Source organism: Trichosurus vulpecula, chromosome 4 (assembly GCF_011100635.1).
Source record: "Trichosurus vulpecula isolate mTriVul1 chromosome 4, mTriVul1.pri, whole genome shotgun sequence".
Lineage (NCBI taxonomy): Eukaryota > Metazoa > Chordata > Mammalia > Diprotodontia > Phalangeridae > Trichosurus > Trichosurus vulpecula.
The window spans coordinates 37,111,916-37,128,958 of record NC_050576.1 but is presented as its reverse complement, the minus strand read 5'-3'; the positions used below and the strand labels follow the sequence as shown (position 1 = coordinate 37,128,958).

The window sequence follows — 17,043 nt, the reverse complement described above, 5'->3', positions numbered from 1 at the left end:
ATGTACAAATATATGTGTGTATATGGGAATATATGTGTATATTATGTGTAACATATGTATTATGAATATATGTATGTATGTATGTATGTATGTATGTATGTATTTGTTCTCTTTTCAGGTTACAGTAAGTGTGTTCTAATTGGCCATGACTGGGGAGGGATGATTGCCTGGCTCATTGCCATCTGTTACCCAGAACTGGTGACCAAGCTTGTTGTGATTAATTTTCCTCACCCGAATGTATTCACAGGTGAGTTTTACAAGTCTCTACTTGTAAGCTTCCATATTTACATAACGAACAAGCCCAAGTTGATCAAAATGCAAAAATAGACATTTGCGCCAACCCTGTAGTTTTATACCATGCAGGGACAACCAATCAATCTATTAGTCAACAAGCATTTATCGATCATTTCCTTTGTGCCAGACACTATGCTTGGTGATGGGCGCTGGGGATACAAAGACATATATAAGACATGAAGTGATCCCTGCCCTCACTGAGCCTATATTCTATCAGAGGAGACATGCTGTAAATAAATATGTATGTGTGTGTATACATATATATATATACACATATATATATAATGTACACACATGTCTGCATATGTGTGTGTGTATATAAAAATATACATGAGGCAGCTAGATGGTGCCATAATGCATAGAGGTCCAGACCTGAAGTCAGGAAGACCTGAGTTCAAATCCAGCCTCAGACACTTCCTGGCTGTGCACCTCTGGGCAAATCAGTTAACCTCCATTGTCTTCAGTTCCCTCATCTGTAAAATAAAAATAATAGCATCTCCCTTCCAGAGTTGCTGTGAGAATAAGATGAGGTAATATTTGTAAAACATTTAGCACAGAGTCTGGTACACAATGAGAATTTAAATACTTGTGCCCTGCCTGTCCCCCTACATACACAAGGACACACACACACACACACACACACACACACACACACTAGATATACAGGGAGACACTAGCAGCAGGGCAGAATTAGGAAAATCCTCATAAAGAGGAGGCAATTCGGAAGTAAGGATTGTAAGAGACCAAGGGAAGGAAGTGCATTCCCGGCAAGGGGTGACAAAGTCATAGAGACAGGAAACAGAATGTGCTTTGTGAGAACCGGCAGGAGTCCGGTCGAGCTGGTTCAAAGAGGGCATGAAAGGGAGTGATACATTCTGAAGCTGGAAAAGTAGGTTGGAGTCTGCTTGTGAAGGCCTTTGAAAAGCCAGAAGATTTTGAATGTGATTCTGTAAGTGAGAGGGAGCCAGGAGAATTTGACATAGTTTGGTAGAGTTTGAGTAGATATAGCCAGCAGTCGCCAGTTTTAGAAGACATAGCCATAGTTTAGGAGAGTTTTAATAGATACAGTTAGCAGTAGCCAGTTTAAGTAGACATAGCCTAGAGTTTTAGTAGACATAGACAGTAGAGTTTGACAAGTTTTACCTTTGTTTTGGAAGTATCACGTTGACTGCTCTGTAGAGGATAGATTAGGGCAGCCAGGTGGTGCCTTAGTGTACAGAGCCCAGGGCCTAGGATAAGGAAGATTCCTCCTCTTCATGAGTTCAAATCCAGCCTCAGACTCTTACTACTGTGTGATCTGGGCAAGTCACTTAGCCCTATCTGTCTCAGTTTCCTCATATGTAAAAAATGAGCTGGAGAAGGAAATGGGAAAGCACTCCAGTATCTTTGCCAAGAAAACTCCAAATGGAGTTATGAAGAGTTAGACATGACTGAAATGACTAAACAACAAAGATTGTACCTAAGAGACAAGAAAAACTTTCTACATGAAGCCCAGTTAGGAGGCTCTTGCAGTGGTTGACATGAAAGGAGAAGAGGGTTTGGATTAGACATGAGCGTAGATAAGTGGGCAAATGAGAAACCAATGAGATATGTGGGATGAGGGAGAGTAAGGGGTCAGTGATAAATCTCAGGCTGTGAATTTGGGTGACCAGAAGCAGTGTTGCCCCCAACAACAGTGGGCAAGTTCAAAAGAAGAGTAGGTTTGGGTTGAAACATAATGAGTTCTCTTATGGATAAGTTGACTTTGAGATGCCTTGGGAACATCCCTAACAGGAAAATCAAGGTTAATAACAATCTTAGAGAAGCAGATCTTAGCATATTTCTTTATATAATTTTATGCATACATGCACAAACCCTTTAAGCTACTATTTTGCTTATTTAAATGGAAGGTAAGGAAGAAAAATGCAAGAGAAAAGGATTATGCAATGACATTGGCTTGACAATAGTGAGTCATGGCAGTTATGAAACTAATTTGCCTCCTGGCTGATGGCTAGGGCTATCAGCAGTGGCAGCCCTCATCGGAGGAACTCTGAAGCTGTGATAAAAAGAACTGAAAGAAATAGGACTACTGGTGAGCTCACTTGTATTTACTTTTAGCAAATAGGATTTCATTAAACCATTCCCATGCCTTCCTCTGGCTCTTACCAAGTTTTCACAAGTTCAAGTCAAGTCAAGACAACACACATTTATTAGGGGCTTACATGTGCTAGGGAGCAGCTAGGTGGTACAATGGATGGAGCACTGGGCTGAGTATCAGGAAGACTTGTCTTCCTGAGTTCAAATCTGGCCTCAGACATTTACTAGCTATGTGACTTTGGGCAAGTCACTTAGCCCCATTTGCCTCAGTTCCTCATTTGTAAAATGAGCTGGAGAAGGAAATGGTGAACTACTCCAGTATCTTTGCCATGAAAACTCCAAATGAGGTCATGGACAGTCAGACGTGACTGGAAAAAAATGACTATGTGTGCAAAGAGCTGAGCATACTGAAAAAAGAAAAAAGAAGGCAGACAGTCTCTGTCCTCAAGGAGCTCACAATCTAAATTCAGAACTCCTATTACTATGGGAAATGGGGGGGGGTGCTAGGGGAATGTGCAAATTATGCACAGAAAAAATCATCTTGGCTTTCTCTCCTTTCTTAAAATAAACCAAGAGAGGAAAAATGGAAAATTTTAAGGGTTGGAGCAGGGGAGAGATGGGGGAATATACCTGAGTAACTACTCTAGAAATGATCCCTGAATGGAAATTTTGCTACATTATGAACATACAATTTGAGTTGCGCAGATATCCATCTGTCTTAACTCTGCATTATTAGAAATAGGGCCAAGGACTCACAGAACCTCAGAGTCAGAAGGTACCTCAATGACCATCAACCAGAGATTTCACTAGGTCTATGATCTATTATTATTGAGTGTTTTTAAATGATAACTTTTAAGTGAAGTCAACAAACATTTATTAAACATCTGCTATGTGCCAAGTACTGTACTAAGTAAGTACTTGAAACCCTACTTCAATATAATTGGTTTCCTTTGTAATCCTTATTTTATGCATTTAAGGACATAATTCTGAGAAGGGGACTCAACACTGTCTCCAGTGACATAGGCTTCCTTAGACTGCCAAAGAGGTCCAGGCCCAAAAGATGGTTAAGAATCCCTGAAGTCCAACCCACACTCATAAGAATTCCTCCCCTTCCCCCCAGCATACCCAACAAATGATAATCCAGGCTTTGCTTAAAGATGGCCAATGAGGGAGAACCCATTACCTGCCCACGAAACCCATTTCATTTTGGGATAGCGCTAATTATTAGGAAGTTTTTCCTTATACCAAGCCTAAGTTAGTGCCTCTGAAACTCCTCATTGTCCTTAGGTCTGCCCTCTGGGACCAAGCAGAACACCTCTAATCCCTCAACCAGACAGCAGAGAATTCAAGTTTTAGAACTGAGCTACATTGACAGTAATTCTCAGAGACCTTTTCACCCATAACTTCATATTGAACCATCTCCATATTTGCCCAGCTGACCCAGAAGTCTTTTTTGTTCAGTTTATTCTGCCAAAGAGACAGCTGGCCAATCAGTTCAAGTAAAATGACAGTCGGCGATGTTTCCAGAACTCTTCTGTGGATAAGAACTAGGGCACAGCCTGAGTCAATATGAGCACCAAAGGATGTGTTCAGCAATCTATTTCTCCCTACCATTTGCCAGCCCTTCTATAATGAAGGCAGCTGAGCGCTATAGTGGACAAAATGTTGGACTTCAAGACAGGAAGAAGACTAGATTTCAAATACTGCTTCAGACACGCACCCTGCCATGTGACCCTGAGCAACCCAGCCTTGGTTTTCTTATCTGTGAAAGGGGTATAATAACAGCACCTGTTTCACAGGGTTGTTGTGAGGAACAGATGAGGTCCTGTTCAGATGGTGCTTCGCAAACCTTGCAGAGCTCTGTACATTTACCTACTAGCATACAGTCTTCCCTTAATGATGCTGGGATCTCTAATCATGGTGCCAAACAGAGATTTTGCTAAAGCATCTTGCTAGAGCATCTCACCAGATAGAGATTTATAGAACAAACTTAATATGATAATGCCCCACTTATACAGATTGAGAGAGATGAGGCCTTGAAGTCACTTAGACTGGATGTGTCAAACACCTGCCCTGCACAGCTCGAGCTACCTTATGTCCAGGGAGAAGGTTCCACAAGGGAGAAAATCCTAATCCACAATCTTAACATTGGGGAGAAAGGTCCTCGATTTCTCATTCTAGCTACATAAAAATGTGAGCAGGCGTCAACACATTCTCCAATGAGCCATGTCAGTTACATTCACAAAAGGAATATGGCACCTACAGTTATAAAACTCCTCTATTGCAAATATATCCTTCTATTAATTGTGACATTATGGTAGACATTATGGTTTCAGAATCAGAGGACCTGGGTTCAAACTCTGCTTCTGAGCACTCATTCCCTGTGTGGCCTTGCCAAGCCACTTCCCCTCCATGGTCCATCTTCCTTGGACTTTTGGTTCCTCATTTATAAAATGAGTGTTTGATTCAGCGGCCTCTCAATTCCCTCCCCACTCTCCTTCTTTCATCGTATGGTACTATGGAAACCTTTTAAACAATAACAACAAGTAATTACCTTCCCATATGTCCCCAGAGACAGTGTTGAGTCACCTTGACAGTGAACTTAAGAGGCAGAACGCAGCTCTCCTCGGGCTGAGGCCCAGACTGCATGAATTTCAGGGATGACACTGTACAGACTAACATGAGATCGGGCAGTATCTGACCTTCCTCTCCTCATCCCCTGCAACATCTGGTCTTCACAATGTGTATCCCTGATTTTCTCAGAGGTGTTTGTGAATTCTTTGTACATCTAACATACTGCTGTTAAAAAGAAGTGTAAAAATATATCAATAAGACATTTACAACTTTACTGTTTACTTTTTTATGATCCAGACAATGGGACCATATTAATGAATCAATGAAAAATCTTTCTCAGAACTTCTTGTGTGCCAAGAACTACACTAAGCCCAGGGAAACATACAGATAAACCCTGCCCTCGAGGAGCTTATATTCTGATACAGGGAGGCTACACAGATATGAGACCAGAGTCCAGGGAAGGATGTTTTAGTTTGGAAAGTCATATGGATGGTGAAGAGAGTCATTGGGTGGGTCCATTGAGAAGCCCTTTCCAGAAGCAATGGTGGTATGGATTTGATTCTGTTCCCACAGCAAGAGGTAGAAATTTTGGGTGAATGTAATGGGTATATGCGCGAGGCAGGGGAGTGGGCAAGAAAATGGCCAGGTAGATGGCTGGATAGGATAGGAAGCATGACATGAGATGAAATCACCATGGAACAAGTTCATTTTGATATTACATTAGCAAAATCTAGGTTAACCATAAGTGATGAAGTAGCTAGAGTGTTGACTGTGGAGTCAATCAGAAGACATGAATTCCAACCTTGCCTCAGATACTTGCTAGTTGTGTGACCCTGGCCAAGTCCCTTGATTTCTTTAAGCCTAAACCTCTTCATCTGTAAGAGATGGAGATAATAATATCACCTACCTCGTTGGGTTGGGATAACATACGTAAAAGCACTTCGCAAACCTTAAAGTGCTGTATAAATGCTATTATTATTTTTAAAATCCCTTCAGAATATGGCCTAAGATGAACCTAGCTCATATTAAATTCCTCTCTAGAGCAAACAGCATTATGATAAAGTTCTGGTGTCTACTGTAAATACTTTCTGTATTCATAACTGTTTAGGGATTACCCATGTTAACATTTCTTATATATTAGCACTCCCTAAATATACATTTATATCCCCAGCACCTAAACTCAATGCCTGGCACTTAGTAGGTACTCAATAAAGGCTAACTGATTGATTAACTTCCTTCTAATCTTAACTCAGTTCATTTGTCCAGTCATCCCCCCCCACCCCCAATCATCAATTTTTGCTCTTAACTCCTGGGTATTTTGATTTCAGAATACATCCTCTGGCACCCTTCGCAGCTGATCAGATCTGGTTACTACTTCTTCTTTCAAATGCCGTGGTTCCCAGAATTCATGTTTACCATAAATGACTTCAAGGTGAGCCTATACAAATGTAATTATTAATGTTCCTGAGAAAGATTTTAATCAAATTTGGCCCTTAAAAAATCAGCCCATGGGCAATGGGGAACTTTCCTATATGATTTAAAGATTTCACCTTTCTAATTGCTATGTTTATTTTCCAGGTTTCTGTTTTCTATATTTTAGGCAATAGCCCTCATTCAATAACATTCCAATGCCTCTGTTCCTGACTGTCTGCATCATGCAGAAAGCCTTTAAAAACCTGTCATTAGTCTAGACACTTGGCATGCGCTGGCATTTGAACTGCCCACATAAAAAGTCAGGGACTGTCAAGTTCATGTTGGGAAAGGAGAAGGGATGGCAGGGAGGTCAGGGGATGGTAAGAGGAGAGACAGAGAAAGAGGTGGCCTCAGTGGGCAAAGGACTCCAGAAAGATGATCCCCAACGTGCTTGTTTATAACATACTGAAATGATGCCACCGTGTCATATTTATGAACATGAAATAATTAGGCTTAAAACAAGTCAAGAACAACATAAAAGATTATACCATAAAGTGTTAAATTGGACAGAATCAGTAAGTACCTTGGACAGTCAGGTAGAGAAATAGTAAATATTGATTGCCTCATCATTCCTTCTCTCCTTTTTTAATCAGTCCCTATTTACTAGCTCTTTCCCTACCTATAAACATGCCCAAGGATCTACTGTCCTTTAAAATGACTCATTAGACCCTGACATCTCTTCAAGTGTTCTTTCTCTTTGTAGCCTTAGGGCTCTGGGGATCTTTATTTTAATTCTGGCTCAAACTGGGAAGTCAGGTCCCCAGAGCAAGGCTACATCTCCTTCAGGTTTCTAGGGGTTCCTCTGAGAGGTTGAGAATGCCCTTCTTTAAAGATATCTGTTTGAGACCCCACTGTGTTATGTTCTTCCCAATATCAACTTCTAGTTACAATTAATATCTCCCTTATATCATCATCACCATAGCTAACATTTATAGCGTCTACCATGTGCCAGTTACTGGGCTAAGTGCTTTATAAATATTATCTCATTTGATCCACACAACAATCCTGGGAAGTAGGTACAATTATTTTACAGTTGAAGAAACTGAGGCAAACAGAAGTTAAGTGACTTGCCCAGGGTCACACAACTAGTAAGCGTCTGAGGCTGGATTGAATTCAGGAATTCCTGGCTTCAGACCCCAGGCTCTATCCACTGGGCCACCTAGCTACCTCTTATCATCAATACCATCATATCATCAATTCTCCACAGTGATTTAAGCCCCAGAATGACTTAACCAATTAACATTAATTAGCTTTTACAAAGGGATATTTACTAAGAAGATAGAGCAAGAACAGAAGTCCAAACATTTGCCCCTAATGTTCTGGGGCACACTCTCCCCTATATAGCCTCAGTCTTTAATAAATGGTTATTGCTTGTTGATTTGCAATTTCTGCTTTGCCATAGTCAGGCAGGTCAGTTGGGACTTCATTCCTCCTGGGGCTCAGCTGTCTATACAATCTGGGATGGACTCTATCTTCCGGATCTCTGGATTTTCTCGCTTACCCTCTAGTAGCTCCCAAGGCCACAGCCTGGAAGATGCTTCTTTTCCTTAGAAAGAACAAAAGCAGCTCTCTTGCCTTTCTCTCAACAAGAGCAGGGCTGTGTGTTCCCTGTGGCTTCCCAGGAGCTAGCTCCTTCTCCCACCCACAGGATTTTTCCTGTAGCTCATCTTCCAAGCTCACCACAGGCAGGGAAAAAGGACTCACTTACATCCTTGGGTGTTTTTCTTTTTAACACTAACCCAGTTCCATGTCAGCAGACAGGCAAAAGTCTTTCTTTTTACCCTGTGGTTAGCCAGCTTGGCACGGAATAGAGCTGCCCATGATCCAGAATCCACATGGGGAGATTGATTACCTCCAGCTGAGTGCAGTGCTCATCTTCATCAGAGCTGGGCTTGTTGTGTTCCTAGGTCTCTCCTCAATTTAGGGGCCAAATGTGGAATGTTTTCTTTATTTGTTGAGCCTACTACCCATCACTTGCTACTCAACCCCTTCAGATCTGGCTTTTGAATCTAACTGCTCCAATGAAATGGCTTTCTCAAAAGTTACCAATGACCTCTTAATTTCAGAATTCACTGGCCTTTCCTCAGCCTTCCCGACCTAGCTTCTGTATTGTTGACTGTCTTGAGCTCTTCCCTGGCCCCATCTTTGTCTCCTTTCAGTATGTTGTTAATAATCCACACCACGCCCCCCCCCCCCATGAGGGCAGGAGCTGTCTTCTTCTTTTTGCTCTTATTTGTATCCCCAGCATTTAGCACAGTGCCCTGAACATAGGAAACCCTTAATAAATGCTTGTTGACTTGCCTGATCTTGTCTTGACCACCTCCTTCTTCCCAACACTCTTCCTTTGGCTTCTGAGATACGCGCTTCCATGTTTCTCCTTTAACCTGTCTGAATACTCCTTTTAAGACGGTGATGATGATGGTGGTGATGACAGCAACCACACCAATATTGGTGATCATAGTCAGCATTGACATAGAGTTTGACACTTTGCAAAGTTCTTTACATATAGAATCTCAATTGATCCTCACAACAAATAGTAAACACTATCATTCTCACTGTTTCTCTCCCATGTTCATCTCCTATATTTGTTTAGTGTCTTCCTCAAGCCTTCCCTAAGCATAGCTGTTCTCCAAGGTTTTGCTCCGGGCCCCTTCTCTTTTCTTTCTCTCTTATTTCTCTCACCTCCTCCTATATATTCACTTATCACCTTGAGGCAGCTGCTTCGCAAATCTATGTATCCCATCCCAATCTCTCCTCTGAACTCCAGCCCAGCATCCCTAGCTGGAAACCTCCACCTGGTCACCCTGTCTCTTCATCCTACACTTACCATACAGCCTGGCACCCAAGTTTGAAAGCTCAGTCATCCTTGACCTCCCTCTCTTTCACCGATTATATACACTGCCTTGACAGGCTTTGTTCATTCTATTTCCATGACATCTCTCACATTTATCCCTTTTTCTCTCAAACTGAAGATCTGTCGTAAAAGTTCAGGCTTCATTACTTCTCATCTGAACTATTCGAATAGCCCTCTAATTAGCCTCTCAGCTTTCAGTCTCTCTTCTCTTCAAACCATCCTCCACACAGCTGCCAAAACCATCATCTCAAGGTCAAGGTCTGGCCATGTCCTTCTCCTACTCAAAAGCCTTCAGCAGTCCCTTATTACCTCTAACATAAAATTCAGATCCTGCAGACTCCTACACAATTTAGCGCCAAGCTCCATTTTCAGCCTTATTTCACATTATACTCCTCTCTGTACTCTTTGTACCATACAAACTAGACTGCTAGATGTTCCTCAGACTGAATATTCCATCACTTTCCTCCCTGCATTGATCTTGGAATGCACCCCCTCCTTCCCTCACAATGACTGTTACTGAGTAGGTGCTTAATGAATATTTATTGAATGAATGAATCTCTGCCCCTTATATTCCTAATTCTTTTTTCAAGGCCCAATGCTAGTGTGATGAATGAAAAACCCCAAGAAACAGAGTTTCTGGGTAATTAACAATCAATTTATTAATTAGGCGAGCTGGCAATCAATAGATGGTCAGTAACTTCTCTCAGTAACCAAAGATGCCTAATGGAGATCCTGAAAGCCTTAAATCCCTTCTGAAAGGGAATTCCTTTGACAAGTGAAAATCAACCCTGATTAGTCAACATTTAATGAGGAGGTGGGCTAAAAGTCTTCAGCTCCTCCTGCTGAGAACATGGCTTGATCATGAGGCTCAGCTGCCTCCAGTCATCTGGACAGGGGAATCCACTCTGGTTGGTTTTCTCCTAAACTCTAATGGAGGGGTACAAGGACAGGGGCTCCTTTCCCCAGGGTAAGAACTCACCCAGACTGGATTCTGTTTATACAAAAGTTAGGCCTCATAGTTGGGTGGGGGGGTGGGGATGGGGGAGGTGGGGTCCCTCCTAAGATTGAAGAGCATGCTCTTTGAGGGCTAAGGGCAATCAGTCATGTCCTTCAGAGCCTGACTTTTTAACAAGAGCTGGGCCTTAATGAGGAAATGGAGGAAAAAAGTCTGAATTCCAATTTAATAATTGGTTATTAATATAATAGTAAAATAACTTCTCTTACCTGAATCCTTCAGCTACTAGTGTTTTCTCCTTTCTCAACTATTCCTAGAGCTCTCATCACACCCTATCTTATATTATGCTTAACCATTTACACATTATGTTTCCCTAAGAATATGTAAACTCCTTGAGAGAAAGAACTGATTCCTTGTATCCCTGGCACCCAGCAAAATCGCCTTTGCATATGGAAGCTGCTTAATGAATATTGGCTGAATTGAATTGATTTAGGCAAAGTTTCATGGTGATGGGCCTCTTAGAATTTGGATGCACATATGGGAAAAGTAGCACAAGCAAAGACATCAGTGAGTGTGGGGCAGGTGAGGATACTGACTGGCCTGTCTAGAGGAGGGGGGACATACTGGATAGCTGCCCCCACCTCAGCCTTCCATCCGAAAGCAATGATTGGATTTATGGAACAGCGTATTAAGGACTCACCTTTTCTCTACCATAGGCTCTGAAACATTTATTTACTAGCCAGAGGACTGGCATTGGAAAGAAAGGGTGCAGATTAACCCCAGAAGATCTTGAAGCTTATGTTTATGTGTTTTCTCAACCTGGAGCACTGACAGGCCCAATTAACCATTTCCGAAATATCTTCAGGTCAGTGTCTTTTGGCTGGGCAAAATATTTCAGTTGAATTCTGGAGATCCAAGGTTTCACCTCAAGGACAAGAGAGACGAGCTCCATGTTCTTCTAGTCTTTGGGGGAATCCAGTTGCATGGGTTTGGTTTATTTGTCTGCTTTGCTTTTTATGTCTGTGTGTCTTTTACTAGGAACAATGGAAACTTTATATTTGAAATTCAGTCAACTTATTTATTTTCGTCTAAGAAAGTGGGAATTTACAGCTTATTTGTCATGGAAGGGGGAAAATCTAGTCCGTGTCACTTGCTGCTAACAGTTCGGGGAAGTCATACAAATCTGCATGTTTTCTGTCACACGAAAGGAGTGATTTACATCCTAATTTATAGAGGGAAGATCATTACTATTACCATGAGGTCATCATTCCCCTCCTTCCTGTGTTACACAGTGTGGGTGTGCAATAGCCAATCAGCTAACATGGTATAAGATAGATGTTTACTTGAATAGAATGATATTATTAGTAGAACCAAATATTAAACATGATGAGAAAGGTTATTAAGCTTTGTTAAATACATAAGAAATTTTCTGAGTTCAGATGATCATTTAAAAAAAAATCTCAGATTTATTTACAAGCATTAAAAACTAAATACAGTTATAGGGTAGCTAGGTGGCAAAGTAGATAGCGCACGAGGCCTGGAGTCAGGAAGATTCATCTTTCTGAGTTCAAATCTGGCCTCAGACACTTATTAGCTGTGTGACCTCAGGCAAGTTACTTAACCCTGTTTGCCTCAGTTTCATCATCTGTGAAATGAGCTGGAGAAGGAAAGGGCAAACTGCTCCAGTATCTTTGCCAAGAATATCCCAAAGAGGGGTCATGAAGAGTTGGTTATGACTGAACAATAGTCTCTTTGTGGGACATCGATTATTTTTGGCAGCTAGGTGGTGAAGTGAATAGAGCACCAGATCTGTAGTCAGGAGAACTCATCTTCCTGAGTTCAAATCTGGTCTTAGACACTTACTAGCTGTGTGACCTTGGGCAAGTCATTTAACCCTGTTTGCCCCAGTTTCCTCATCTGTAGTATGAGCTGGAGGAAGAAAATGGCAGACCACTCCAGTATCTTTGCCAAGAAAACCCCAAATGGGGTTTTAAAGAGTCGGACGTGACTTATATGACTGAACAATAACAGTTACAGAGAAACAGATCAAAACTCCCTTTCATCCCACAATTCAGGAGTTCTTATACAGTTTTTTTTAAGTAAATGAATCTTCTTAATGGATTATTAACTAGAATCAAATTTAAATTCAGTTAACCACTAGGAGTCAGGAAGACCTGATTTTGAATCTTATCTTAGATACCGGCTACGTGAATCTAGAGCAAGTACCTTAGTATCTCTTGGCCTCAGTTTCCGCCTCTGTAAAATAGGAATAATAATGGCACCTACCACACTGGGTTATTTAAAGGCTCAAATGATACAATACAAAGTACAAAGCACTTTGTAACCCTTAAAATCTCACGCAAATGTTAGCTCTCAGTATTTCCAGGATCCTTTTTTAGAGAGAGAACCTTAATAGATTGAATACACGGGTCAGTTTGCCAGGAGAGCGCGTCCTGCCACATTAGAAAAGATGGTGTATTAATTTTGAGGATGCATTGTAAGCCCCTGCATCTTTTCCTCACAGCTGCCTGCCGCTAAAGTATCATAAAGTGACCACTCCAACATTGCTCTTATGGGGAGAAAGAGATGCATTTATGGATGTGGAGATGGCCGAAGTCACAAGGATTTATGTCAAGAGCCATTTCAGGCTGACAATTTTGTCTGAAGCCAGCCACTGGCTTCAGCAAGATCAACCTGACATAGTGAATAAATTAATATGGACATTTCTTAAAGAAGAAATGAGGAAAAATGAGTAATTTTAAGGACGAGTGAAAAGTCTGCAATGGCCAAAAAAAAAATGATGTGAAAGTGGCTGACTTTTTCAGCATTCTGTTTAGGCTTTGTTAAGGAAGACACTGTCTTCATTGTACTGTATTGTGACTATGTTGACACACAGTTGTTTCACTGTGTGGAAAAAAAGAAGATTGTGTAAGACCGTGTAATGTTAATGTGGGGTTTTTTTTTCCTGTTCTGTTTTGCACATAAAATACCTGCCTTAAAATATATTTACTTATATTAAAAAAAGAATTTGTGGAAATTGGATGGATTTTTTTAAGAGTTTCTCCATTATGTTAACATGTGGTGCCTTTTACAAGTGAAGATACAAGTGTGCCATATGAAAAGATAGTTACACGATGATGTTGTTTTTCATTTTATTGATGGAAATTTTTGGTTTGTTTTGACTATTTTTTTAACCATTAAAAAATCTGTTACCAAATCTCTGGGTCTCATTGCATGTTACCATGTTAATCTGAAGACAGCTATGTTTAGAGGTGTTTGTGTTCTTTAAGAGAGTTATGAATACCCCCTTGTACTGTGAATTTCTTACTATCAATCAGTGACTTGTGGAAATTGGTTTCCCATGTCCCAATAACTAGTAGAAAAATAGAGATTTCTATATAGAATTTACTTATATGTGAATGCTATTTGTTCAGGCTTAAACCCTAATTTCAGTTGTGGTCATTTGCTAAAGTGAAATTTGCTATATTTTTATCATAACATAGTAATATATTTACAATAATATTACTTGCAATAATAATATTGTAATATATTTACAAGGCATATATTTATAGCAGCTAGGCGGCTCAGTAGATAGAGGGCCAGGCCTGGAGTCGGGAAGAACTGAGTTCAAATCCAGCCTCAGAGACTAGTTGTGTGATGCTGGGCAAGTCACTTAACCCTGTTTGCCTCAGTTTTCTCATCTGTAAAGTGGTGTTAATAATAACATCTACCTCTCAAAGTTGTTGAGAGGCTCAAAGTGGCGCAGTAGATAGAGCACCAGACCTGGAGTTAGGAAGACCTGAATTCAAATCTGGCCTCAGACACTTACTGGCTATATAACCCTGGACAAGGCACTTAACCCTGTTTGCCTCAGTTCCTCAGCTATAAAATGAGCTGGAGAAGGAAATGGTAAACCACTCCAGGATCTTTGCCAAGAAAATCCCAAAAGGGGCCACAAAGAGTAATATTTACAAATAATATTATTCTTTATATATATCCATATATTCATCTTAAAACATCTAAAAGTGAAAAAATGGGGGGAGGAGGGGAGAGAAGCATACACATAAATGATTCATCCTATTTTATCCAGTGAAACAGCCACAGCACTCAGAAGACTCCCAACTCCTCTTGCACAAATGGAGGTTCAGTACAATGAGTTTTCTGTTGAGTGATGTGTCCAGCCATGTGGGGAAACAGAAGAAGACTAAATTCCCACTCTCAGGAAGCTTGGGACACCTATGTCTAAGGCCCAAAATGAGGATTATAAAACAAAGGGAAGGTTGCCCAAACTCTGGGTGGCACTTCTTTGGCAGGACGGAGGACTAGAAACATTGGGCTATTGGCCATGGTCAACGGTGCCAAGCCAAAGCATAGCTAGAATGTGAAATAATCCTTCATAATCATTGCTAGAGTTTCTATAGAACTCTAAGGTTCGCAACGTGCTTTCCACAGGCTATCTATGTTGATCCTCACAAGTGTGGGAAGTGGGTACAGTTAAATTCCTGTTTTATAGATAAGGAAACCTGAGGCTGGCAGAGATTATAGCCTACGGTCATATTGCCAGTATGTATCTGAGAGAGGATCTGAGTTTGTGTCTTCCTAACTCCAAGTCCAGCAGTCTAACCCCTGTTTTGCCTGGTTAAAGATAACCAAATCCACTTGATTAAGATCCATTATGCTCATTTTCATGGGAAGATGATGAGAATCACCCCACCCAATATGCTCATGAATAGTCTAGCCACGGACATCAGAATTCTTTTCTCTGCCTCAGAGATTATGGTTCCCAGGGGGCTTTTTATTAGCAACCTGAAAGCACTCAAATAAACAAACAAAAAAACCCGACTATGCTCTGTAATCCAGGGTTTGACAACGTGCTCATTCTATGGAAATGGAGATAAGCCCGTCTTAACAACAATTTGTATTTTTAAACAGTAACAGTAGTAGTAGCTAACCCATATAGCATTTACTATGTGCCAGGCATGGCGCTAAACGCTTTACAATGATTATCTCATTTGGTCCTAGGAGGTAGGGGCTATTATTATCCACATTTTACAGATGGGGAAGTTGAGGCAAACAGACGTTAAGTGACTCGCCCAGGGTCATACAGCTAACAAGCGTCTGAGTGTCTTGAACTTGGGTCCTCTAGACGCCAGGTCAGGCGTGCTACTGTTGTTTGTTCTAAAAGGATTTCAAGTTTACAAAATATTTTGCTCACAACAATGTTGTGAGGCTGTGAGGCAACGTTGTATAGTGGATGGTGCCTAGGACCTAGAATCAGTAAGTACTGGAGTCAGATTCTGCCTTAGATACGTACTTGCTGTGTGACCACGGGGAGATCACTTACTCAGTGACTCAGCTTCTTAGAATGAGGAGGCTTTACTCAGGGGCCTCTAAATTCCCTTTTAGCTCTTAATTTTTGATTGTATTATTTTCATAGTTTACAAATGAGGAAACTTACATTATATGATTTGTTTAGAGTCACTTAGTGTCTAGGCCAGCACTTAATCCCAGGCCTTGTGACTCCAAGACTGGTACTTTTAATATGACATCCACTGTAGAGGGACTCACTAATGCTATCAGGTATATAAGAAGCTTGGCTCACAGCCCCTTTGCTTAATCATTGATAGACCATTAGAGCCACAGCTACCAAAAACAATCATATCGGCATTCCACTTGCACTCAGCAAATTTTCTGAAATGTTCAATAAAACAATCTCCCGGCCTCTCAATGGGCCCGGCATCTGTGTAGCACAGAGCCCATGCATAAATTATGCTTTGAGCTATCTTCAGAGTCTGTTTGGATTGCAGTGTGGCTGATTTAAATGACCGCATTTATGTGGCTTGCTAAGCGAAAGAGAGGATCCTTTGGCTAGATGTGTCTGATGGCATGGATGTAACCAGATTCTCAATGCTTCAAATCTCGTAATTTGGACAAGTATGTGAATGGATAGCAATGTAAGCAGAATGGTAGCGTGGAAGGGTATCGAGTGCCTCCCTCCTGCATTTTCTTTTTTAGGGTACATAGTACAAAATTATATATGGGATAGTACTTTAGTCTTTGTTCCCATTGGAATGAGAAATGCTTATCAATACTTAATCAGTATTCTGGGAAAACAATATTTTGCACGGAAATCTTTTTATATCATTCTTATTGAAGGTTTAATCAGTTTCTGAGACAGCCAAGGTGCAGTAGATAGAGTGCTGGGCTTGGAAGCAGAAAGGCTCGTCTTCATGAGTTCAAATCTGGCCTCAGATACTTGTTAGCCATGTGACCCTAGGCAAGTCACTTAACTCTTTTTTTTGCCCCAGTTCCTCATCTGTAAAATGGACTGGAGAAGGAAATGGCAAACCACTCCGATATCTTTGCAAAGAAAACCCTAAATGGGGTCATGAAGGATCAGACACAACAGATGATTCATAACAGACTGAACAACCACAAACCAGTTTCTAACACATCCCCCACGCCCCTCACTCATCATTAGCCCAAGAAAGACTCCTCCCTGAATTGATTTAGGGTACCTGTCTTCCTGATTACTTTAGTTAAGCATCTCCCTTTTGACAGGTGGGAAGAAAAATCCTTAGAGGGAGTGGTTGAAGAAGGATTAAATGGTGTTAAGAAAATTATTCTCTAGGGTATGCTGACATTTTAAATAATTATTGTTCTGAGACTGTTACCTAAATCCTAAGCTTGACTATGGAATTTTGTCTGTTGTTTCAGAATATTATAAATTGTAATTCCAAAATGGCTTATGCTACAAAGATTTTCAAAGGTATAAGGAAGTTTTGTCCATTTTTGGATTTTTCTGTCTCTCTATAAA

At 40.9% G+C, this 17,043-nt stretch overlaps 1 protein-coding gene across 1 annotated transcript in view; it reads left to right on the top strand.

Moving 5' to 3' along the window:
* The window catches only part of EPHX4 (epoxide hydrolase 4), a 32,924-nt gene extending 19,905 nt beyond the window's left edge, over positions 1-13,019 (top strand). Inside the window, exons 4-7 of the mRNA XM_036757082.1 lie at positions 119-247; positions 6,273-6,376; positions 10,943-11,091; positions 12,751-13,019. Of these exons, the coding sequence (XP_036612977.1) occupies positions 119-247; positions 6,273-6,376; positions 10,943-11,091; positions 12,751-12,982 (614 nt within the window). The 3' untranslated portion in view covers positions 12,983-13,019. The remainder of the gene's footprint in view (positions 1-118; positions 248-6,272; positions 6,377-10,942; positions 11,092-12,750) is intronic.
* Positions 13,020-17,043: the final 4,024 nt, after the last annotated feature.